Here is a 23,486-nt window from a genome sequence, read left to right on the forward strand (position 1 = left end):
CCTCTCTACCGCTAGCCTCTCTACCGCTAGCCTCTCCACTGCTAGCCTCTCTACTGCTAGCCTGTCCACCGCTAGCCTCTCCACCGCTAGCCTCTCCACCGCTAGCCTCTCCACCGCTCGCCTCTCCACCGCTAGCCTCTCCACCGCTAGCCTCTCCACCGCCAGCCTCTCCACCGCCCGCCTCTCCACCGCTCGCCTCTCTACCGCTAGCCTCTCCACCGCTGGCCTCTCCACCGCTGGCCTCTCCACCGCTAGCCTCTCCACCGCTGGCCTCTCCACTGCTGGCCTCTCCACTGCTGGCCTCTCCACTGCTGGCCTCTCCACTGCTGGCCTCTCCACTGCTAGACTCTCCACTGCTAGCCTCTCTACTGCTAGCCTCTCCACTGCTGGCCTCTCCACTGCTGGCCTCTCCACTGCTGGCCTCTCTACCGCTAGCCTCTCTACCGCTAGCCTCTCCACCGCTAGCCTCTCCACCGCTAGCCTCTCCACCGCTCGCCTCTCCACCGCTCGCCTCTCCACCGCTAGCCTCTCCACCGCTCACCTCTCCACCGCTAGCCTCTCCACCGCTAGCCTCTCCACCGCTAGCCTCTCCACTGCTAGCCTCTCTACTGCTAGCCTCTCCACTGCTAGCCTCTCCACTGCTCGCATCTCCACCGCTAGCCTCTCCACCGCTAGCCTCTCCACCGCTAGCCTCTCTACCGCTAGCCTCTCCACCGCTAGCCTCTCCACTGCTCGCCTCTCCACTGCTAGCCTCTCTACTGCTAGCCTCTCCACTGCTAGCCTCTCCACTGCTAGCCTCTCGACCGCTAGCCTCTCCACCGCTAGCCTCTCTACCGCTAGCCTCTCCACCGCTCGCCTCTCTACCGCTAGCCTCTCCACCGCTAGCCTCTCCACCGCAAGCCTCTCCACCGCTCGCCTCTCCACCGCTCGCCTCTCCACCGCTAGCCTCTCCACCGCTAGCCTCTCCACCGCTAGCCTCTCTACCGCTAGCCTCTCCACCGCTAGCCTCTCCACCGCTAGCCTCTCCACCGCTCGCCTCTCTACTGCTCGCCTCTCCACCACTAGCCTCTCCACCGCTAGCCTCTCCACCGCTCGCCTCTCTACTGCTAGCCTCTCCACCGCTAGCCTCTTTACCGCTAGCCTCTCTACCGCTAGCCTCTCCACTGCTCGCTCTCCACTGCTAGCCTCTCCACTGCTAGCCTCTCTACTGCTAGCCTCTCCACTGCTAGCCTCTCCACTGCTCGCCTCTCTACTGCTCGCCTCTCTACCGCTAGCCTCTCTACCGCTAGCCTCTTTACCGCTCGCCTCTCTACCGCTAGCCTCTCCACCGCTAGCCTCTCCACCGCTAGCCTCTCCACCGCTAGCCTCTCCAACGCTAGCCTCTCCACCGCTAGCCTCTCCACCGCTCGCCTCTCTACCGCTCGCCTCTCTACCGCTAGCCTCTCTACCGCTAGCCTCTCCACCGCTAGCCTCTCTACCGCTAGCCTCTCCACTGCTAGCCTCTCTACCGCTAGCCTCTCCACTGCTAGCCTCTCTACCGCTAGCCTCTCCACCGCTAGCCTCTCTACCGCTAGCCTCTCCACTGCTAGCCTCTCTACCGCTAGCCTCTCCACCGCTAGCCTCTCTACCGCTAGCCTCTCTACCGCTAGCCTCTCCACCGCTAGCCTCTCCACCGCTAGCCTCTCCACCGCTAGCCTCTCCACCGCTCGCCTCTCTGTAATATCCTTGAATGAGACCGACACTTCGTAGAGGCCACACGCTTTTATTCCGATAACACTAGCCCTCAGGACTCACTGGGGAGACAGTCCCACACACACAACCTAGGGAGGTACAGCCTCCGTCTCTATTCTCATTTCTCTCCTTCCCTAACCTCCAGCTACTCTGTCACTCTCTTCCCTAGCCTACAGCTACTCTGTCACTCTCTTCCCTAGCCTACAGCTACTCAGCCCACTCAGTTCCAGCGGGGCGGCATCCTTGAGGCTTGGGGGTCCAGGATCTCCGGCTCTCCTTCTTCAGCTTCTCCTCCGATCGCCCCCTCCGCTCTCTCGGGAGCCGTCTTATATATCCCCTCTCTCTGAGGGGCGGGGGTGTCTCGGGCCCTGGCTCTCGCCAGCCCCCTCCCCTCAGAGCCGTTCCAACCACCTCTCGTCCCCGTCAATCCGGGCCGGTCCAGATCGGTACGTACCTCTCCCCTAGCTTGTGTGACTTGTGTGACCTGTGTCAACCTTGGTGTCAACCTTGACCACCACATCACCCCCCCCTATACAGCACGCAGCCGTCCCGGCTGCATCACTATCCACATCCCAACCCTAACTCGCGAACCAGGAATTCTGAACATGACAATAACAATGCGTGAGCCTCAACACAACAATAACAACAACAGAACAACAACAACAACACAACTATCCCCGATAAATTACCCCAACCCCCCTGTACACAAGAACACCGCGGACACACCACACCAACGAACAAGGTGACTCGAACACCCAGGCCCCGTGAGGAGGCAGTGTGTCTGCGACAGGTCTCAGGAGAACCTGAGACCCTTCGAACGAGTCCGTGTGGCGGGTCCATCGCCAGAAGCCAGCGTTCCTTGCGGAGGGTCAGGAGGGCCCAGATGACGGGCGTCCGGCACGTTTCGAGGCCCCGGGGACACAGCCCGCGAGCCGTCTTCCTGCTGGACAGGCGGCCGGCTCGCTTCCCGCTCCTCTGGCGAGACCACCCTAGGTGGACTCACACCTGCAGCATCCGAAAGAGTGGCAGGGGGTTTTGGAACAACAAGGGGGTCACGAGGCCCCTCCCCCAACCTGCCGGACACGTCACGCGGCCGGCCCCTGCGAGATGAAGGTGTGTGAGTGCGTGGTGCGACATAGGGCTTCAGGCGCGAGGGGTGCACGTACCAAGAACGCCGTCCGCACGCGACCCTAACACACTGGTCCCGAACGACCCGAACAATGTCGACCGGCCCCCGCCAGGGCCGCAGCAATTTCGATGACGTCGACAGCGGCACCTGCGGGCAGTGCAGCCACGCCTTATCCCCTACCGCCCATTTATACACCGTAACCCGGCGATCATACAGACGCTCATTGGCCCGTTGCCTTGCCCTGGAATTTTCCTGCGCGGCCACCCTCGCCTCGACCAACTTCCGAATATTGAACTGAGCGTGTTCGGACAGTTTCGAGCGAGAAGCCGCAGACTGGACCCGCAATTGCACCTCCACGGGGGGGTCGACTTCCCTGCCGTACATTAAGTAGAAGGGCGAATAGCCCGTGGCCGCGTGAGGCGCTAACCTATATGCGGCCAGAACTCCGGGAATCCTCAGGTCCCAATCCAACTGTGTGTCGTCTACCTGATGACACAACATAGAGGTAATGGTCCGGTGTAGACGTTCGACCATACCATCGGTCTGCGGGTGGTAGGGGGAAGTCCGGACCTTCTGTGTGCACAAAAGGTCACAAACCTCCCGCAGAAGATTGGACGAAAAGTTCTTTCCCTGGTCGGTTAGCAGCCGTTCCGGGGCACCCTTATCCAGGACGTAGCCCTGGAGAAACGCCTCCGCAATGGCTGCTGCCGACTGGTTGGGGAGGGGCCAGGCCATAGGCCAACGGGTGAAATATTCAACCCCAACCAGCAGGTACTTATTTCCCCGAGCGGTGACAGGGAAGGGACCCAGAATGTCAAGAGCCACCAACTCATTAACCCGGGACACCTGAATAGATTGAAGGGGTGGGCAAGCCGCCCTAGCCGGGTGTTTCCGCCGCGCACACTGTGTGCAACTATTCAAAAGGTCGGCGACATCGCGCGCCATTCCCGGCCAAAAAAAATCCAATTGCAGTGTAGCGAGCGTTTTGTGAATACCTAAATGCAGGACGCGTTCGTGCGCCGCCCACACGGCCCTGCCCCGCAGAGCGGTGGGGACGACGATTCTGTAACGCCCCGAGCTGGCGTCCCATGACATGAGGAGACCCTCCCGCAACCTGACAGTACCTACCCTTTCCTGACAATCTCCCCCTCTCTCCGCACGACGGCGTAACCTGAGGAGGGAATTGTCTTCCATCTGGAACCGTCCCCATTCGTCCAGAGGCAGATCGAGGAGTGAGTCGCGAGCGACCAACACCTGCGAGTCCCCCTCGGCGACAGGTTCCCCATCGACCACCCCTGCTGCCCCTGCCAAGGGAGAAGCCGGAGCGGTACTCGTGGCCGATTTGCATCTCCCCGAGCCCATAAAACACGCGCACCCATCACCCGGAGGAAGGCGTGACAAGCCATCCGCGTTCAAATGTTGTGTCCCCTTCCGGTACACCACCGTGAACGTGTAGTCCTGTAGGACCTCAAGCCAACGTGACAGCTGGCCGGACGGCTGGTCTATCTTCAACGCATACTGTAGCGCGGCGTGATCGGAACGAACCGTAAAATGCCTACCGTACAGGTACGGTCGATATTGTTGAACAAACACGACAATAGCGAGCAGTTCACGGCGGGTGACGCAATAACGTTGCTCTGCCGGAGACAGGACCCTACTGCCGTAGGCAACGACCCGTTCGACCCCGTTGACAACCTGCGAAAGCACCCCGCCGATGCCGGTATTGCTGGCATCGGTGTCCAGGATGAAGGGCAACGTGAAATCGGGATAGCACAAGGGAGGAGCTCGGACAAGGGCATCGCGAAGCGCCCTGAACGCCCTGTCTTCCTCATCCCCCCAATGGAACTTAGCCCCCTTAGCCGTCAGAGCATGAAGGGGTTTGGCGATCGTCGCAAACCCCTCAACAAACCGGCGGTAATAGGACGCAAAGCCTATAAAGCTGCGGACTTCCCCCACCGACGTGGGCGTGGGCCACGACCTTACACAGTCAGTTTTAGCAGGATCGGTGGCTATACCCGTAGAACTGACAACGTGGCCGAGGTACCGCACCGATTCACGCAACAGGAAACATTTCTGAGGCTTAAATTTAAGATTAGCCGATCGCACTCTGAGAAATACAGCCCGCAGTCTGTCCAGATGTTCCTCAAACGTACGGCTGAAAATAATCACGTCGTCCAGATATATAAGACAAGAGTCCCACTGCAGGCCAGCGAGGACCAGTTCCATCAATCTCTGGAACGTCGCTGGAGCTGAGTGCAATCCCATGGGCAACCGGTTGAACTGATAAAGGCCCTGTGGTGTACGGAACGCGGTCTTAGGTTTGGAAGCGTCATCCAAGGGCAGTTGCCAAAACCCTGACAAAAGGTCCAAGGTAGAAAAATACCGTGCCCCCGCCAAGGCATCGAGCGACTCGTCCATGCGAGGGAGTGGATACGCGTCCGCCAGCGAAACCTTGTTAAGCTTCCGGAAATCCACACAAAACCTCAAACTGCCATCATGTTTTTTAACAAGCACAATGGGCGCACCCCATGGGCTGTTGGAGGGAGCCACAATGTCTGCGGCAAGCATGTCATTCACTGCCAACCGGACATGTTCCTTCTCTGCCGGACTTAATCGGAACGGATTTTGCCGAATGGGAGCAGAATCCCCCGTATCAATGTGGTGTTTCAATAGATTAGTGCACCCAACATCGAATTTGTGTTTGCTAAAAACATCGGGAAAATCACGAAGCAACATGCGCAGCTTGAATCTTTGTGACTCTGAAAGATTTTCAGCCCCTGAACAGAGAGAATCCATCCATGCCTCATCGACACCCACCTGCGTCCCGGACGCCGGCGCCTCACCGACATGAGCTGCAACGGAGTCAGTGTGCAGCGGCAGCGACGCATGTGCAATGACAGCCCCTCGGTGCACGACCTTCGTCCGCAATCCCGCATTCAGCACCTGAATGAAGGGCTGTCCATCTCTAGGAACAAGCGTTTGTGCACCCACCAGGTCCAACCCTCGCTCGGTCGCATTTGAAGGAGATAACAAAACCCCCGATGTAGCGTCTGCCTCCAGTGGTTTGCGCAACTGAAGCGGTATCAGCATCTGCGCACCCGGCGGAATCCGCACGGTTTCAGACGCCATAGCCGGAACGGTCGTGCAAGCTGTGCGCAGCCGGTTTGGTGAAGGCAGAAACGCCATCCGGCGGCCCGAAGGAAGCTCGATGCAGCCTTTGTCAATCAAAATTTTGATGGGCATCCTCCCCAAGAAATCCGTACCCAACAGACAGGGAACGGCCAAGGCATCGGAAACCAAAATGGGACCAGATAATTTAATGTCGCCAATACAAATTTGGGCAGTTATTTGGCCAATAATCCCCAGGGAACCCCCATTTGCCGCAAAGCAAGGGACGGAGAACGGGGTGAGTGCCTGACATCTCTTTGGTAACACGTTGTATATGAGGTCGGAGATTATAGTAGCCGAAGCCCCCGTATCGACCAACAATCGAAATTGAATTCCCTCAATATCCCCGAGAATAACCGACGAGCCCGTCGCCGCGGCCACTACCCTGTGGGCCAACTCGGACCACTGAGCCACGCGAAGTGGCCCCCGAACATCAGCCCCATTCCGCTCCCCACCCCTCAACGCAACGCGATCTACTGGCGCGCCGAATCGCGGTGTATGAGATGCGGGCAGGGACCGTGTGCGTGAGGTGTCGCGACATGCCTGGGGGTCTTGTGGAGCGGCCGGCGGACGGGCGGACGATGGTGGATGACCCGAAGCCCGGCGCCGGGGTGCAGGGCAACCCGATGCCAGGTGACCCAGCTGGCCACAGTTGTAGCACGTGACGCCGGCCAACGCCCGCGGGGGTCCGTGTCTCCCCCGGGTTTCCCCTTGGCGAGGCCGGTCGGCCCCCCTCCAACTGGCGGCCCGCTGTGACGCGAAGGCCTGGGCATCCGGGACCTCGTCAACTCTTGCAGCGGCGCACGCAGCCACCTGCCCATCCCGCTGGAGGAGCAACTCTGTGTGCAGGTAATGTGCCGCCCCCAGCGAGGAAAGGTTAGCTTCATCTTTGACGTGGATGGCAATCCTCAGTTCCCGAGCCAGCAGCAGCAACTTCTCAAGCACGATGGAGTCCAGGCCCACATCGTCCATTCGAGGATAGGCTGCTTGAGCCAACGCCATCAGTGCACTCTGATAGGCAAGAGGTGTCTCGTCCGCCTCCCTCCTCCGACTGGCGAAACGATGTCTAGTTTCGGATGGAGGTCCATACACTAAGGCCATCCGATCGAGGGCCTCCTGCAAAGTGGAGCGTTGCCTCCGTGGAATAAGGAGGAACGTGGCCAAGGCCACGTCGTCCAAGGCGGAAGGCAGGGCTCGGAGAGCGATGTCAGCAGACCACCCAGCCGTCTCGGCATTTGCCACGAAACGGCGTGAAAAAGCAGCCCAGTCCCCCCCCTTTGCCGTGAAAACCTGAAGCGAAGGCAAGCGCTGTTGTAGCGCCGGGATGTAGTCCCCCCTTGAAGACAGCAGCGTCCCAAGTGCAGTATGTGAAGCATCTTGCGGCGGCAGAATATCAGACGGAATCGGCGGGCACCTACCCGAAAACTCTGCTTCTCCCGGTGTAAGGCCGCAGATGGCGGATGTGACGCGAGGCACCTCTGCCCCCTGACCTCCTGGGCGGTTGACGTCATGTCCTCCGGAAGCGGTGACCCCCCCGGCGGAAGTGACGTCATCCCCGGCGGCCGCATCCCCGGCGGAAGTGACGTCTCCCCCTCCGGAGGTGACGTCAAAGTTTTGCGCGGGAATGGCGCGTTTCTCGGCGGGAACCCGTCCCATCCTTCGGCCTGGTACTCCACCCGGCGCTCCCGCTCCCCCCAGCGTGAGCTCGTCGAGGATGGAGGCAGCGGCATGGAGGAGATCGGCCAGCCGGGCATGGGCTGACTGGATCGCCCATCCCGACGTCGGCGGACTCCTGGAGGGCCCCGGAGAACCCGAGCCCGCCCCCGCAGACCCGTCCCCCGGAAATGGCGCTCCCGCCTCCGGCTCAGCGTCTCCCTCGACGTCCTTCTCCTGGCCCCTGGTGAGCGTTTTCTGCCTTGTCTCCATGTCGGCGAGGTTCTTTGGCCGCTTCTAACACCAAATGTAATATCCTTGAATGAGACCGACACTTCGTAGAGGCCACACGCTTTTATTCCGATAACACTAGCCCTCAGGACTCACTGGGGAGACAGTCCCACACACACAACCTAGGGAGGTACAGCCTCCGTCTCTATTCTCATTTCTCTCCTTCCCTAACCTCCAGCTACTCTGTCACTCTCTTCCCTAGCCTACAGCTACTCTGTCACTCTCTTCCCTAGCCTACAGCTACTCAGCCCACTCAGTTCCAGCGGGGCGGCATCCTTGAGGCTTGGGGGTCCAGGATCTCCGGCTCTCCTTCTTCAGCTTCTCCTCCGATCGCCCCCTCCGCTCTCTCGGGAGCCGTCTTATATATCCCCTCTCTCTGAGGGGCGGGGGTGTCTCGGGCCCTGGCTCTCGCCAGCCCCCTCCCCTCAGAGCCGTTCCAACCACCTCTCGTCCCCGTCAATCCGGGCCGGTCCAGATCGGTACGTACCTCTCCCCTAGCTTGTGTGACTTGTGTGACCTGTGTCAACCTTGGTGTCAACCTTGACCACCACATCTCTACTGCTCGCCTCTCCACCGCTAGCCTCTCCACCGCTCGCCTCTCTACCGCTCGCCTCTCCACCGCTAGCCTCTCCACCGCTAGCCTCTCCACCGCTCGCCTCTCTACTGCTAGCCTCTCCACCGCTAGCCTCTTTACCGCTAGCCTCTCTACCGCTAGCCTCTCCACTGCTCGCTCTCCACTGCTCGCTCTCCACTGCTAGCCTCTCCACTGCTAGCCTTTCTACTGCTAGCCTCTCCACTGCTCGCCTCTCTACTGCTCGCCTCTCTACCGCTAGCCTCTCTACCGCTAGCCTCTCTACCGCTAGCCTCTCCACCGCTAGCCTCTCCACCGCTAGCCTCTCCACCGCTAGACTCTCTACCGCTAGCCTCTCTACCGCTCGCCTCTCTACCGCTAGCCTCTCCACCGCTAGCCTCTCCACCGCTCGCCTCTCTACCGCTAGCCTCTCCACCTCTAGCCTCTCCACCGCTAGCCTCTCCACCGCTAGCCTCTCCAACGCTAGCCTCTTCACCGCTAGCCTCTCCACCGCTCGCCTCTCCACCGCTCGCCTCTCTACCGCTAGCCTCTCTACCGCTAGCCTCTCCACCGCTAGCCTCTCTACCGCTAGCCTCTCCACTGCTAGCCTCTCTACCGCTAGCCTCTCCACTGCTAGCCTCTCTACCGCTAGCCTCTCTACCGCTAGCCTCTCCACTGCTAGCCTCTCTACTGCTAGCCTCTCTACCGCTAGCCTCTCCACCGCTAGCCTCTCCACCGCTAGCCTCTCTACCGCTCGCCTCTCTACCGCTAGCCTCTCTACTGCTAGCCTCTCCACTGCTAGCCTCTCTACTGCTAGCCTCTCCACTGCTAGCCTCTCTACTGCTAGCCTCTCCACTGCTAGCCTCTCCACCGCTAGCCTCTCCACTGCTAGCCTCTCTACTGCTCGCCTCTCTACTGCTAGCCTCTCTACTGCTCGCCTCTCTACTGCTAGCCTCTCTACTGCTAGCCTCTCTACTGCTAGCCTCTCTACCGCTAGCCTCTCTACCGCTAGCCTCTCCACCGCTAGCCTCTCTACCGCTAGCCTCTCCACTGCTAGCCTCTCTACCGCTAGCCTCTCCACTGCTAGCCTCTCTACCGCTAGCCTCTCCACCGCTAGCCTCTCTACCGCTAGCCTCTCCACTGCTAGCCTCTCTACCGCTAGCCTCTCCACCGCTAGCCTCTCTACCGCTAGCCTCTCTACCGCTAGCCTCTCCACCGCTAGCCTCTCCACCGCTAGCCTCTCCACCGCTAGCCTCTCCACCGCTCGCCTCTCTACTGCTCGCCTCTCCACCGCTAGCCTCTCCACCGCTCGCCTCTCTACCGCTCGCCTCTCCACCGCTAGCCTCTCCACCGCTAGCCTCTCCACCGCTCGCCTCTCTACTGCTAGCCTCTCCACCGCTAGCCTCTTTACCGCTAGCCTCTCTACCGCTAGCCTCTCCACTGCTCGCTCTCCACTGCTCGCTCTCCACTGCTAGCCTCTCCACTGCTAGCCTTTCTACTGCTAGCCTCTCCACTGCTCGCCTCTCTACTGCTCGCCTCTCTACCGCTAGCCTCTCTACCGCTAGCCTCTCTACCGCTAGCCTCTCCACCGCTAGCCTCTCCACCGCTAGCCTCTCCACCGCTAGACTCTCTACCGCTAGCCTCTCTACCGCTCGCCTCTCTACCGCTAGCCTCTCCACCGCTAGCCTCTCCACCGCTCGCCTCTCTACCGCTAGCCTCTCCACCTCTAGCCTCTCCACCGCTAGCCTCTCCACCGCTAGCCTCTCCAACGCTAGCCTCTTCACCGCTAGCCTCTCCACCGCTCGCCTCTCCACCGCTCGCCTCTCTACCGCTAGCCTCTCTACCGCTAGCCTCTCCACCGCTAGCCTCTCTACCGCTAGCCTCTCCACTGCTAGCCTCTCTACCGCTAGCCTCTCCACTGCTAGCCTCTCTACCGCTAGCCTCTCTACCGCTAGCCTCTCCACTGCTAGCCTCTCTACTGCTAGCCTCTCTACCGCTAGCCTCTCCACCGCTAGCCTCTCCACCGCTAGCCTCTCTACCGCTCGCCTCTCTACCGCTAGCCTCTCTACTGCTAGCCTCTCCACTGCTAGCCTCTCTACTGCTAGCCTCTCCACTGCTAGCCTCTCTACTGCTAGCCTCTCCACTGCTAGCCTCTCCACCGCTAGCCTCTCCACTGCTAGCCTCTCTACTGCTCGCCTCTCTACTGCTAGCCTCTCTACTGCTCGCCTCTCTACTGCTAGCCTCTCTACTGCTAGCCTCTCTACTGCTAGCCTCTCTACCGCTAGCCTCTCCACTGCTAGCCTCTCTACTGCTAGCCTCTCCATTGCTAGCCTCTCCACCGCTAGCCTCTCCACTGCTAGCCTCTCTACTGCTAGCCTCTCCACTGCTAGCCTCTCTACTGCTAGCCTCTCTACTGCTCGCCTCTCTACTGCTAGCCTCTCCACTGCTAGCTTGTCTACTGCTAGCCTGTCTACTGCTAGCTTGTCTACTGTTAGTCTCTCTACTACTAGCCTCTCTACTGCTAGCCTCTCTACTGCTAGCCTGTCTACTGCTCGCCTCTCTACTGCTAGCCTCTCCACCGCTAGCCTGTCTACTGCTCGCCTCTCTACTGCTAGCTTGTCTACTGCTAGTCTCTCTACTGCTAGCATCTCTACTGCTAGCCTCTCTACTGCTAGCCTCTCCACCGCTAGCCTCTCCACCGCTAGCCTCTCCACCGCTCGCCTCTCTACTGCTAGCCTCTCTACTGCTAGCCTCTCTACTGCTAGCCTCTCCACCGCTAGCCTCTCTACCGCTAGCCTCTCCACCGCTAGCCTCTCCACCGCTAGCCTCTCTACCGCTAGCCTCTCCACCGCTAGCCTCTCTATCGCTAGCCTCTCCACCGCTAGCCTCTCCACCGCTAGCCTCTCTACCGCTAGCCTCTCCACCGCTAGCCTCTCCACCGCTAGCCTCTCTACTGCTAGCCTCTCCACTGCTAGCCTCTCTACTGCTAGCCTCTCTACTGCTCGCCTCTCTACTGCTAGCCTCTCCACTGCTAGCCTGTCTACTGCTAGTCTCTCTACTACTAGCCTCTCTACTGCTAGCCTCTCTACTGCTAGCCTGTCTACTGCTCGCCTCTCTACTGCTAGCCTCTCCACCGCTAGCCTGTCTACTGCTCGCCTCTCTACTGCTAGCTTGTCTACTGCTAGTCTCTCTACTGCTAGCATCTCTACTGCTAGCCTCTCTACTGCTAGCCTCTCCACCGCTAGCCTCTCCACCGCTAGCCTGTCTACTGCTCGCCTCTCTACTGCTAGCTTGTCTACTGCTAGTCTCTCTACCGCTAGCCTCTCTACTGCTAGCCTCTCCACTGCTAGCCTCTCTACTGCTAGCCTCTCTACTGCTAGCCTCTCCACCGCTAGCCTCTCTACCGCTAGCCTCTCCACCGCTAGCCTCTCCACCGCTAGCCTCTCTACCGCTAGCCTCTCCACCGCTAGCCTCTCCACCGCTAGCCTCTCTACCGCTAGCCTCTCCACCGCTAGCCTCTCCACCGCTAGCCTCTCCACTGCTAGCCTCTCTACTGCTAGCCTCTCTACCGCTAGCCTCTCCACTGCTAGCCTCTCTACTGCTAGCCTCTCTACCGCTAGCCTCTCCACTGCTAGCCTCTCTACTGCTAGCCTTTCTACGCTCGCTTCTCTAACCTCGCCCTTGCTGGTGTGGAGGGCGGGGCCCCCAACTTCTCTTGTGTTCACTCTTCACTCCAACCCACCCCTGCCTCACACGTTGCCGTATTTATCCTGCTCCTCATTAAACGCCCTAATTAAGCTGGCGTCCTCCCGTCGCCTCTCGCGCTTGGCTTCCGCTGCTATCGCCTCAATCTGCAGACTCCGAGGCGCCTGCACCGTGTCTGCATTTGCAGCCAGCCAATCACCGCTATGCACCTTAATGTGTCGTCTCTCTCTGGATTGCTCTCACCGCACCTGTTTGCCCTGACGTGACTCTACTGTCCGCGGCTCACGCGTGCATGCACACTGCTTGCAAAACCCCGCGCGCGTTACTCCACTACATATTTACGCGATCTAACCCAAAAAACCTCTTATGGATGATATTGTGTTAAAATACTTATTATATTATGAATTACTATATTGCTAGTTGTTTTGTTATAGTATCACATTATTAATCATTATATTACGACACCTTCAATTATTATATCATTAATTGTATTGTTATTCATTATTATATATCACTAGTTATTTATTATATGATTAATTATTTTGACACCTTCAATCGCTTTATTATGGACGCCTTCAGTCACTCCTGCGATGTGTGCGAGCGCCGCGATTGCCTGCTCTTGCACGGAGACGAATCGTACGCGTTGACAAGGAGGCGGCGGCGGCAGCGATTATAGTGTCATAATAATCAATAATAATGCAATAATTTATAATCTAATTGTATTCATTATTTATCATATTAATAATATATGATATTAATAAAATTAATAGTAATATAATTAATCATATACTAATATAATATTATACTCTTTGGGTCTTTCGTCTTCAGGTGAAAAAATACAGCAGACGGACTGCTGAGGCAGGAAGAGATATCGCGAGAGAGCTACTGCAGCCAGAGGTTCTATAGGTTTGAGATGGGTACAACCCAAGGGTAAGTGGGCGGGGCTAGAGATGGAGTTTGCAAGTAAGTGTAAGATCGCAGAGCTCTCTATACCTCGGCCATTGTATTGGTAGAGATTAGCATGTCAATCTGTTAATGTAACCCCACGACTACGGTGCTGAAGCAGCCATTGCATTGCTCGAGATGAGAGATTAGCATGTCAATGTGAGACGGCTCCCACAGCAGCGGCCGTGTTGATGAGAGACATTCAGCCGATTAAACAACGAGCGCCGTCGAGGAAAATGGAGCAGTAGCTATGTTAGTGAGACATTTAGCCTGTTAATGTAAAAACATTTAACAAGGTAATAACTGCTTTTTTCACCTGAAGACGATTTCTCGTGTTGCGATCAAAACGTCGTGATTTTTATTATTATTTTTCTATCTACGTGACTTTACCGAATAACCCAAAGAGGATGAATTCCTGTAGTCACGAAAGCTTTAACTCAAGATTCAACATAATATTAATAACAATTAATAATATAAACATTTATAACATAGTAATTAATAGTATAATATAATAACTAATGAATAGTTTCATGATGTAATAATGATGTAATAATTTCATAGTTGTTATTATATTATAGAAATATAATAATCTTTTATTCAAGGGGTCATAATAAAGTGAGTGAAGGTGTCATAGTAAGCGACGAGCGCGTCGCTTAGAGCCGGGCGAGAAATGGGCCCGGCTCTGGTGCATTTGCGGTGCATGTGTGCCACGGAATACGCACCACGCGTGGCACACGGGGGGTACACACCGCCTTTAACAGACTAGTTGGGGTAAGTGCTGTTGGCGAGTAGCACCTATGAAGGCCGGCACGGTACACGAGAGGGTGGGGTGGAGTGACCAGCACCACGTGACTCGGACGGCGTTAATTTACTGGGCGCGTCACGTGGGACGTGTTTAACTGTCATCGGGCGCGTGCGGCGTGGAGCGAGGTAACGTGAATGGGGAGGAAATTGGTGGACGCGCACAGACGGAGTGTGATGGTGGGCTTGGGAAAGCCTGCATTAGGGGGGTCCGCCTAGGGCAGTGGTGCTTATCCTGGGGTGCGTGCACCCCCTGGGGGTGCGAGATGCCCTTTCTGGGGGTGCTAGACGTGGCCAGATTTGTTTTAAAGAAGGTCAATCATCGAAAACACATTAAGCACGGGCACGTAAGTACAGCTATAGTACTTTGTTTCATCAAACCCTATGTATTTATTATTAACATTATACATTTTTATCGATTGAGAACCAAAGGGGTGCAAGGCTGCAGTCAAGGCTATGAAATACTGGCCTAGGCAATAAATAAATATTGGTGCTCATCTCCCGTCTACAGCCCTGAGCCACTCGCTACAAATTCCACATTCCTATGGCGGGAGCAACTCTCTCCACAGAACAACCACAGCTGGCTTCTCTACAAAGTGGTATCTATTTGTATCGACCACGGAGGGATTATGGGCTGAGTTAACCCCCACCCAGAATTTAAACTCACAACCTCGGGGATTGCGGGCCACTGGCTCTACCGCTGGGCCACATGGCCCGGTGAAGGTCTTGGTATTGATGATGTTTATGATGATGATGTTGGTGATGATGGTATTGTTGATGATGGGATTGATGATGTTTATGATGGTATTGATGATCGTGGTGATGTTGGTGATGACGCAGCCCACCTGACCGTGTCGGTGGAGCACCGCGTCACCACGGCGACAGCGGGCGATGACGTCAGCCTGCGGTGCAACATTCGCACTGAGGGGGCGCTGCGCCAGGTCACGTGGTACAAGGTGACCTCTCCTCACGTCTCACCTCTCCTCACCCACTCACCTGCTCACCTCTCCTCACCCGCTCAACTCTCCTGACTTCTCCTCACCCACTCACCTATCCTGACCTCACCTCTCCTCACTTCTCTTCACCTCTCCTCACCTCTTCTCACTTCTCCTCACCCATTCACCTGCTCACCTCTCCTCACCCGCTCACCTCTCCTCACCCGCTCACCTCTCGTCACCACTTAAGCTCTCCTCACCCATTCACCTGCTCACCTCTTCTTACCCACTAACCTCCTCACCCCAAACCCTGCACCCGAATCTAACCCAATCCCGTAAAGGTTTGAAGCCTCTTGTTAACGATAACCCAAACTTGACTCTAAATACTGAACGTTAACCCGAACCATAAACAATGATATATAATCGTAGTTCTATTGCTGCCCCTAACTCTCCCCATACCCCTAACCCCAGATGAAATGTTAACCACCTCGTCTGGTGTACAGGAGGTCGTGGGTTCGACCCCTACCCTGACGCCTGCTGTATAATTGGAGTCTGCGTGTCTCTCTCTCTTCCCCCCCCGTGGTTGCGTGGATTTTTATCCGGGTCCTCCGGTTTTCCCATCCACATTTTAAAACATGCGTTAAGAGTGCTTGACAGCTGTAAATGTCCACGTGATGAGCACACGTCGTTGAACTTTTAATTTGTGGTAGCCAGGTCGCTTCTGGAAAAGAGCTGTATAGATCAGTGGGCCTTATCTGGTAAAATATAAATAGTATAGCTTATAGTTTAAACCCTCTCCATACCCCTAATTCCCCCTGCCCTCTCACCATGGCACAGGTGCTGGATGCTGGCGCGACGCGAGAGAAGATCTTCTCGTACGAGACGTTTTGGCCTCTCAACGACACGAAGTCTACTCCCAGGCAGATTCTCAGCCACCAGGCCACTGTGCGGTGAGTCGAACCAAACCAACCCTCCATCGTGACGCACAGGCGGCACACACGGGACAGACGGCTGCCATGGGGACGTTGTGGACGTGCTGGCCAATGGAGCGTTACCCTATGAATAACCCAACTGGTAACGCGCATCCATTTTAGTTTTTCTGCATATATTAACCCCCCCCCCCCTACTCTTGCTTTGGCCTTGGCACCTGATTGGCTCACAAGTGACAACATCAGTTCCATCCCTCTATTTGGTTGTTGTTTTAATTACCGTCACGACACTCGAATTGTAAATGTTGTAGTGGGTTTACTCTCCAACACAACTGGTGTTGCCGTACTAGTGTAGTGACTGACTTGGAGACGCAAGTTCTTGGAGACAGTTATTTCATTAAATTGAGCACACTTTGCACAATATACATGCTACGCTGGTACACACTCTTCTCCCTCTCATTTATACACAACTCTACATAAGTTGCTAGCCTATTCACAATGCTAGCCATCTGACACTGACAGCACTGAACTGAGACAGCCAACTACCGTCTAGCAGCGCAATATCAGGTGAAGACGACAGTGACGATGGCGATGAGACGACAGCGACGATGGCGACGATCTTCAACAGCAACGACGGGATCCCACTCCAAACGACAGCCCCGAGGTCCCCTCCCGGCGCCCCTCTTATACTGTCAGCATGGCCTGGCTCCGCCCCCAAGGCCACGCCCCCCTTCTGAAACCTACTCGCGGGTTCTCGACGTGTCCCTTCTCTAACATTTCCCCTACACCCCTCTCTGGTCTATCACGTGCCCTGCTGTCAGTCAGGGCTGCTGCAAGCTGTAGATCCCCGTCCCTGCCAGCAGCCAGCACAATGCTGCTTTGTGACGGATTCTATGTCACTACACTAGTAACGAATTTGCACGTTTTGTTTACGTGACAAACCTTACTGATTGGCTGTGTCGGGTGGTGGCGTGTTTAATGACACATTTATATTTACACGATCTAACCCCCCAAAAAACCCTTCTATTATGGATAATGGAGCCTCTTCGTTCTGTGGGCCCACGTTCAGATCCGGTAGCTTGGTGAGACTACTTTATCGGCGACGGGAAGAAAAAAAAACATCATCATCGGGGGCCGGGCCACGCAGAATCTCTCCACCACTCAACTGGCACGCCGCTGTGCAGACCCGAAGGCTCTGCGAGGTGGTGGTGCGACCTCCGGCATTGTTCCAACTCTGACTGTAACAAAGACAAACATCCCCCCCTCCCCCTTATAGCCCTAACAGACTGTTGGGGGGCAAGTGCAGTGAGTGAGTAGCACCGATGAGGGTCGGCACCGTGGCACACGAGGAGAGGTTGTGCATGTGGCCAGCCACCACGCTTTATGGCCAGCTTTGTTTCGCCAAAGTGCCGATGTTAACGCACCGCGATGGGTACTCGTTTATTTAAGGCCGAATCGACCTAGAGGAGGCCCAGGACCAGTTGATATATTTGCCACTGTTGTTGGTCATGAGCGATCATCGACATCGGAGTCGTTGGGTTTGTAGGGCAGTGCGCTAGTCACTACACTACTCATCATCATCACAATCCATGGGCAGAGGTGTCCACTGCACATTTCGTCATTTGTTTCCACTTTTCTCTTCGTCTTGTGCCAATATCCTCAAGCAGTTCCGCGTCTTTCTGGCGCCAATCTCTTTACGTCGTCACCAAGCCATTCCCTGAGAAGTCTTCCTCTCTTTCCGGTTCCTTCCATTTTTCCGAACAGCACCACTATTAATGTTCCTGTTGTTGTCCACCCTACTACGTGTGTCCCAACAGTGCCCAGTTTCCTTATCATCACTGCCTGCATCATCACCAGGTTGCCTTCCTCTATGGTGTAGCCCTTTTCTCACTTCTACGTTAGACACTCTTTGGGTCCAGCTTAGATGCAGCAGCAGTATAATTCTGTCGAAATACATTTCCAGTGCCAATATCTTATCTCTGTCAGTCTTTTATAATGTCCAAATCTCGCAGGCATTCAAAGCTGTACTGAACACGCATGTTTATTAAGATGATCTGTTTGGTCATGTAGCTGACTTGCTTGCTTCTCCAGATGTTATTAAATCCTGTCACTACTCCTTTTGCTTTTGGGATTCTCGCTTTCATTTATTTTGTGCAGACGTTGTGTCATGTTAGTAGACTTTCCAAGTTTACAAATTCCTTTACATTCACACTTTTTTTCTGCTTTCTAGTCTTACTTCTTTCTTAATGGCCTCCCTTCCGAAGACCACCGTCTTTGTCTTTTCCACATTAATCCTCAGTTCTGCATCCTTTCCTGACTTATTCAGCAGTACAAACACTTTCCTGCAGTACCACACAATGTTTTTTCTTCAGATCTACATCGTCCGCGAATCTCAGGGTATTTATTATTTCTTCTTGCACATATATTCCTGTGCCATTGTCCTGAATGGCATCCATCATTCTCGCCAACTATGGGACGATGTTGTTTGGTGATAGTGGATCCCCCAGTCGTAGACCTATTGTTTTTGGGAACCATTCTCTTATTTTCTGTCCCAACTTTTACTGCTGACTTTGACCTTTTACCTCTATCCTGCAGAATCTGCGTTAGTCTTTTCCCTACTCCATACGATCATCATGTTGCACATGTTATAGCTTTCTCAGTCGAATCGAATGCTTTCTGGAAATCTACGAAGCAGTTGTAAAGCAGCATATCCTTTCTCTTTGCTTTCTCTGCTATAAGTCTTCACATCAAGATTTGCTGCACCGTGTTCCTATTTTTCCTAAAATCGCCTGTTCGTCTGACAAATAATCCTCAGTCTGTGCTGAGGATAGGGTGCAGGGGGGGTGCCGGCTTTGGGAACGGGGTTCCAAGGGGCCATGGCACTCTGGTTGACCCCGGAGGACACGTGACCGGGGGCGTCTACCCGAGGACCCCCAAAAGGGGGGCTGGGGGGACCACTTGTCCAGCAGAGATCCTTCTCGATGGTTTGAGGAGGTCGTGGCTAGGGGCGGAGTGAGCCCTGCCACGGGGGATAAAAGCCAGGCTCTCAGTGGGACCGGCTGCTGTCGTGATCCTGAAGAATCGAGGTGCAACTCCTCCGCTTGAAGACAAGACCGACACGGACCTGGACCCAAGCTTGGGTCCAGTCCATCGTAGCTACTCCCAGTATAGTTAGTGTAGTTAGCTTGGTGGACCACCACCATAGGTTAATATCTGGTGAAGGGGCAGTTACCCCTTTGTGTATAGTGTTGGTGTTAATAAATGTATTGCCTCCAATGTTAAGCCTGAGTCTCCGTTTGAGCCCACTACACAGGGAACGAAGAAGAAGTGTGACTTGCTCATGTTTCCTCAGTCCACACAAAACCCCGGGGCAGTAGAGTTTTTGGACAAGCTGCAACCTCATTTAAAACATTCCGTGTCGCACCAACTGAACAGGGCGTTTTGATGAAATGAGAAGCATTGTGCCACCAACATCCAGCGTTTGGTGAGAAATGATCGAACGCGTGAAATATTTCGCAGGCGAAAGAAGGGAAAGACCTTCAGTCAGATTCCTTGCGTGATGCTCAACAAATATCTCTCAGGTGAAAGGAGGAGATCTTCGGTCAGATTCCTTACGTGACACTCAAACAAGTCAAGGCGGCATAGAAAAATTACCTTGGGGTTCTCGATACCTTTGATGATGATGATGTGATTTCAAGATCATCAATCATTATACTTAACCCATTTACTCGATGAAGCAGGTTGAGGGGAACCCGGCAACATGACCTCGGTTTTGTCACGGTTAAGTGTCAGGAAATTTGTATTCATCCACACCCTGACCCTGGAGAGACACTGAGACAGGACTGAAACAGTGGAATCAGTACCGGCTTAGTCTGCAGATGTGTCGTCGGCATAAACATGATCATTCAGACCATGGTGACTGAAAATGCTCCCAAGAGGCAACATAGAGATGGAAAATAACAAAGAGCCCTAAAATCGACCTCTGGAGGATACCAGTGACGACTGGGCAAGTTTCAGATGTGTGGCCCCCTAACGTGTCAAACTGTTTCCGATCGGCCAGAGAGGCGATAGGCCAGGAAAGAGCTGCACCACTGATGCCAATCGGAGTCTCGATGCTCTTGAGCAGACGGTAGTTTAACACCACACTAAGATCCAACAACACCAGGCTCAAAAGTAAGCCCGAATCAGAGGTCATGAAAATATCATTGACCACCTTAACAAGCACTGTCTCAGTACTGTGCAGTGGCCTAAACGCAGACCGGAATGGCCCAAAGAGGTTGTGGTTTGTAAGATGTTCCTGCAACTGCTGAGCTACCACATGGTTCCAAGATTTTTGACAAAAATGGAAGATGTGAAATCGGCCTACAGTCTGACACAACATTGGAGTCGAGACCTGGCTGCTTTTAATTATGGTGAAATGGAAGCCAGTTTAACGACACTGGCATGACTTCTGGGCCTGCCTGAGCTGGCTCATTACTGCGATGGTTCTGTCATTTTTACAATGGGTGAGCTCTCCTTTCTTGGGTATCGTCACAAGTATGGATTTTGTCCACTCCTCTGGTATTTCATCTTCTCTCGATACTTGCTCGACAGACCTGTTCTTCACCTGAGGACGGCTGCTTGCGTTGTGGCCGAAACGTCGTGAGAATTATTTTATTATGTTTTATTTTTATTATTTTATTATTTCAATTCTACGTGACTTTACCGAAAGAACCAAGAAGATGAATCCCTGCAGTCACGAAAGCTTTAAATCGAAACTAGCTTGCATAGTTTGTGGATTGATTTGATAAGTTCCTTCACTCCGGCTTTCATACTTTTTCCGCTTATGCCGCCCGCTCCTTTCTCCGCTTATGCCGCCCGCTCCTAGACTTTTTCTTCACATGTCTTATTGACCTTTCCACTTCTTCGTACAAGACGTTATCATTTTCATTATCCCTCGGTGGTGGGGACATCTTTTCCAGTTCATCCAGCAGCTCTTTGTTCTCTTGACCCGTATCCTGATACAAATCGCTGCAATACTCAGTCCACCTCTTTGTTGTCTCTTCTTTGTCCACCAAGATCTTGCCGTCCTTGCCTTTTATCGCCGTTTTCCTCGGCTGCCACTTCCTCTTTGTGCTCTTGACTCGTTTGTGCACCTCTCTTGGTCTTGTATTCTCCAGCGCAACATTCAATGTCACTACGTTGCCTTTCCAGTCACCCCTGCTCATAATTTTTTGCCGATGTCCTTACCTCATTGCATAGCTACTTGTACTTATTGCCATCTTATCCGATTGCTTTATCTTTCATCTTATTTTTCATCTTTTCCTCTCTGCTAGTTCCAAGGTTTTTTCAGTTATCCATTTTCTTCTGGGTTTTACAACTAATGGTGGTGCTGCTAGGGGCGGCCCGAGACGGGCTGCCAGCAACTGGTGCCCCCCTAAGGTGATGCATGCAATCGGCACCCCACCCCAAAACCCCAAGGGCAGATCTAGGCTGAGGTTTTTTGGTAAACTGGGAAACTTGTTGCCCCTATGTTCCGTTTAATGTATTTGTAAGAGAATTGTTTTTAAATAGAGACATAAGTATTTGGTTTGTCTATCCATTTACCTGTCCAATTGATGTTTTTGAGATGAGATTAAATAGAGACACACGACATTTTCAGAAAAGATTTATACACGACAGCTAGACGATATTTAAGTCCGATTTACACGATTTATTTTTGCATTAAATAAAATTCGTTAAGTGAAGAAATTCTAAGAAACGTTGAGAAATTAATTATAATTCATATTCCCTCGAATTTGGCGCCCCACTTAACTTGGCACCCGAGGTGACCGCCCCAGTTTGCCTGTAGGGATGGGTGGCCACCCTGCGTGTTGCTACTACCGCTTGCTCCACGATCTCCTTCAGTGCTAGTGCCTTGCTGTCGATGCTAAGGTGTTCTATTCCCCCCCCGCCCCCTGATTCCACTCGACATTTCCTAATTCGTATTTCCTCATCTCCCTCTTGGCCTCCTAGTTATCTGTGTTCCTCTTCTTCTCATATCGCGTTCTGGGTATATAGGTTTTAGTTTGAGCCGTACGTTGTGCAGTACCAAGCAAGCCGTGGTCTGATGACACATCGGTTCCAAGGGATGTTCTGCATAGTCGAACCGATGTCTTCCAGCCTCTGTCGATCATTACCAGAGCTATCATATTCCTTTTGTTTCAACTTAGTATTACATCCTAGCATGTCATGTCTCGAAGCAAATTCTTGCACAGTTTCCCACTTCTTTCATTCTCTCTCCATATCCGTTCCTTGTGCACGATGCATTCCCATCCAGTGTTATCCTTCCCAATATTGGCATTCCAATCTCCCAGAATTGTCCTAATATCTTTTTGAGGCAGTTCCTTTAAAGTGCTTTTCCAGCGTTACGTAGCATTTTTCAGTGTCATCATCTGTGCTGACTGATGCTGTTGCATACATTTGGACGATGGAGATATTTAGGTGTTGCCCATTAAATCTCGCTACAATTACCGTCGGACTAACCGGTCTATCTCCAAATAATGATGCTTTGGCTTTCACGCTCAACAAGAGCCCCAAATCCTCTGGTGTGCACTTTATCATCCTACGACCAGATGACTTCACCCCCCATTTATCTCCCTCATTCCTGTCCATCGCATTTCTGCAAGTCCTAGTACGTCGTGCTTGGTATATTTCCATTTCCTTTCTTCGTGGCTCTTAACTGCCCCATTGCCCACAGTGTTCTCACACTCCACGCCCCTGACTGTGGTCTCCTCATTCGCCATTCTCAGCCTCTTCGTTCTTTTGGGAAGTTGGCCGCTTTCTTTCCTAACGGCTGTCATAGCTGCTGCTGCTACTGCTGCTGCTTTGCCAGTAGCAAGTTTTTTAACCCAATCCTGCAGGGCTGCTCGTCTGGGAGACGCGGACCTTGTTGATCCAAGCCGACGTCCTAGCCGGTATTCTTCTTCTTCCTCTTACGCTTCCTCTTCTTTTTCTTCTGTGGGAGTCACGTGGCATTGTATTTACTCTCCGTTTTTTTTTATTTTTCTTCACGGCCGAAGTATCGGTACCACGCTTTTCAGCCCCCAACCCCTCCCTCCTTTTTTATCCAGGCATGGAACTAGCTCCAGATATCCACTGCATTGTGGACAGACACCCCCGAGGCACAGTTACTACTTAAAGACAAAGAACCCCCAAACTCTAACGAGCAGCATAGTCTGTCACAGACCGTTGGGGCAAGTGCTGTTAGCAAGCGCCTATGAAGGCACGCAGGAGGGTTGTGGGTGGCCAGCACCAACACCCCCACCCGCCTTTTCGTCTGCCCAGTGCTAATGTTTGTGTAGTGACTGTACCTTGCACTGTGTGGTGCCGGAACTTGCGAAGTCACGGCCGATAATGTTGTCATTGCGGGCAGGCCGGGTTGCGGGCTGCAGTACCAACACTAGCGGTGGTTGGGTGAGCGCGGGTTAACGCGGAGGTACGGCGAACAGAGTGCGGTGCCGGCACCCAGTGAGGGAGCGAGAGCGAGCGTCAACCAGCCAGGGTGACTCTGGGGCATGACGCTCTGGCTGACCTGTTGTCACGTGACCGGACGATACTGGAGGGGGGCTACCGGTGGACGGGGGCCGAGGGGCGGTCACGTGGTCCCG

General features: G+C 54.2%; 2 protein-coding genes across 3 annotated transcripts in view; one reads left to right on the forward strand and one right to left on the reverse strand.

Moving 5' to 3' along the window:
- The window catches only part of IGSF21 (immunoglobin superfamily member 21), a 109,398-nt gene that overhangs the window by 32,605 nt on the left and 53,307 nt on the right, over positions 1 to 23,486 (forward strand). For both annotated transcript variants that reach the window (XM_061567907.1, XM_061567906.1), the window contains exons 2-3: positions 14,835 to 14,950; positions 15,767 to 15,879. In XM_061567907.1, the coding sequence (XP_061423891.1) occupies positions 14,835 to 14,950; positions 15,767 to 15,879 (229 nt within the window). The remainder of the gene's footprint in view (positions 1 to 14,834; positions 14,951 to 15,766; positions 15,880 to 23,486) is intronic.
- LOC133352510 (uncharacterized) lies at positions 1,759 to 7,954 on the reverse strand. The gene is made up of 3 exons (XM_061568193.1): positions 7,447 to 7,954; positions 6,572 to 6,867; positions 1,759 to 2,736 (listed from the first exon to the last, which is right to left on the reverse strand). The coding sequence occupies exons 1-3, from the start codon at positions 7,952 to 7,954 to the stop codon at positions 2,731 to 2,733; spliced, it is 810 nt and encodes a 269-aa protein (XP_061424177.1). The 3' UTR covers positions 1,759 to 2,730.

This window comes from Lethenteron reissneri, chromosome 40 (genome assembly GCF_015708825.2).
Source record: "Lethenteron reissneri isolate LAM-NWPU_2019-01 chromosome 40, ASM1570882v1, whole genome shotgun sequence".
Taxonomy (NCBI): domain Eukaryota; kingdom Metazoa; phylum Chordata; class Hyperoartia; order Petromyzontiformes; family Petromyzontidae; genus Lethenteron; species Lethenteron reissneri.

Excerpts from the sequence above, each read along its gene's own strand:
- LOC133352510 (XM_061568193.1), bottom strand. The coding sequence starts at position 7,954 with ATGGAGACAAGGCAGAAAACGCTCACCAGGGGCCAGGAGAAGGACGTC. Across the intron at positions 6,868-7,446 it reads GGGAGAAGCAGAGTTTTCGG|AGTTGCTCCTCCAGCGGGAT; the intron begins GTAGGTGCCCGC and ends ACCTGCACACAG.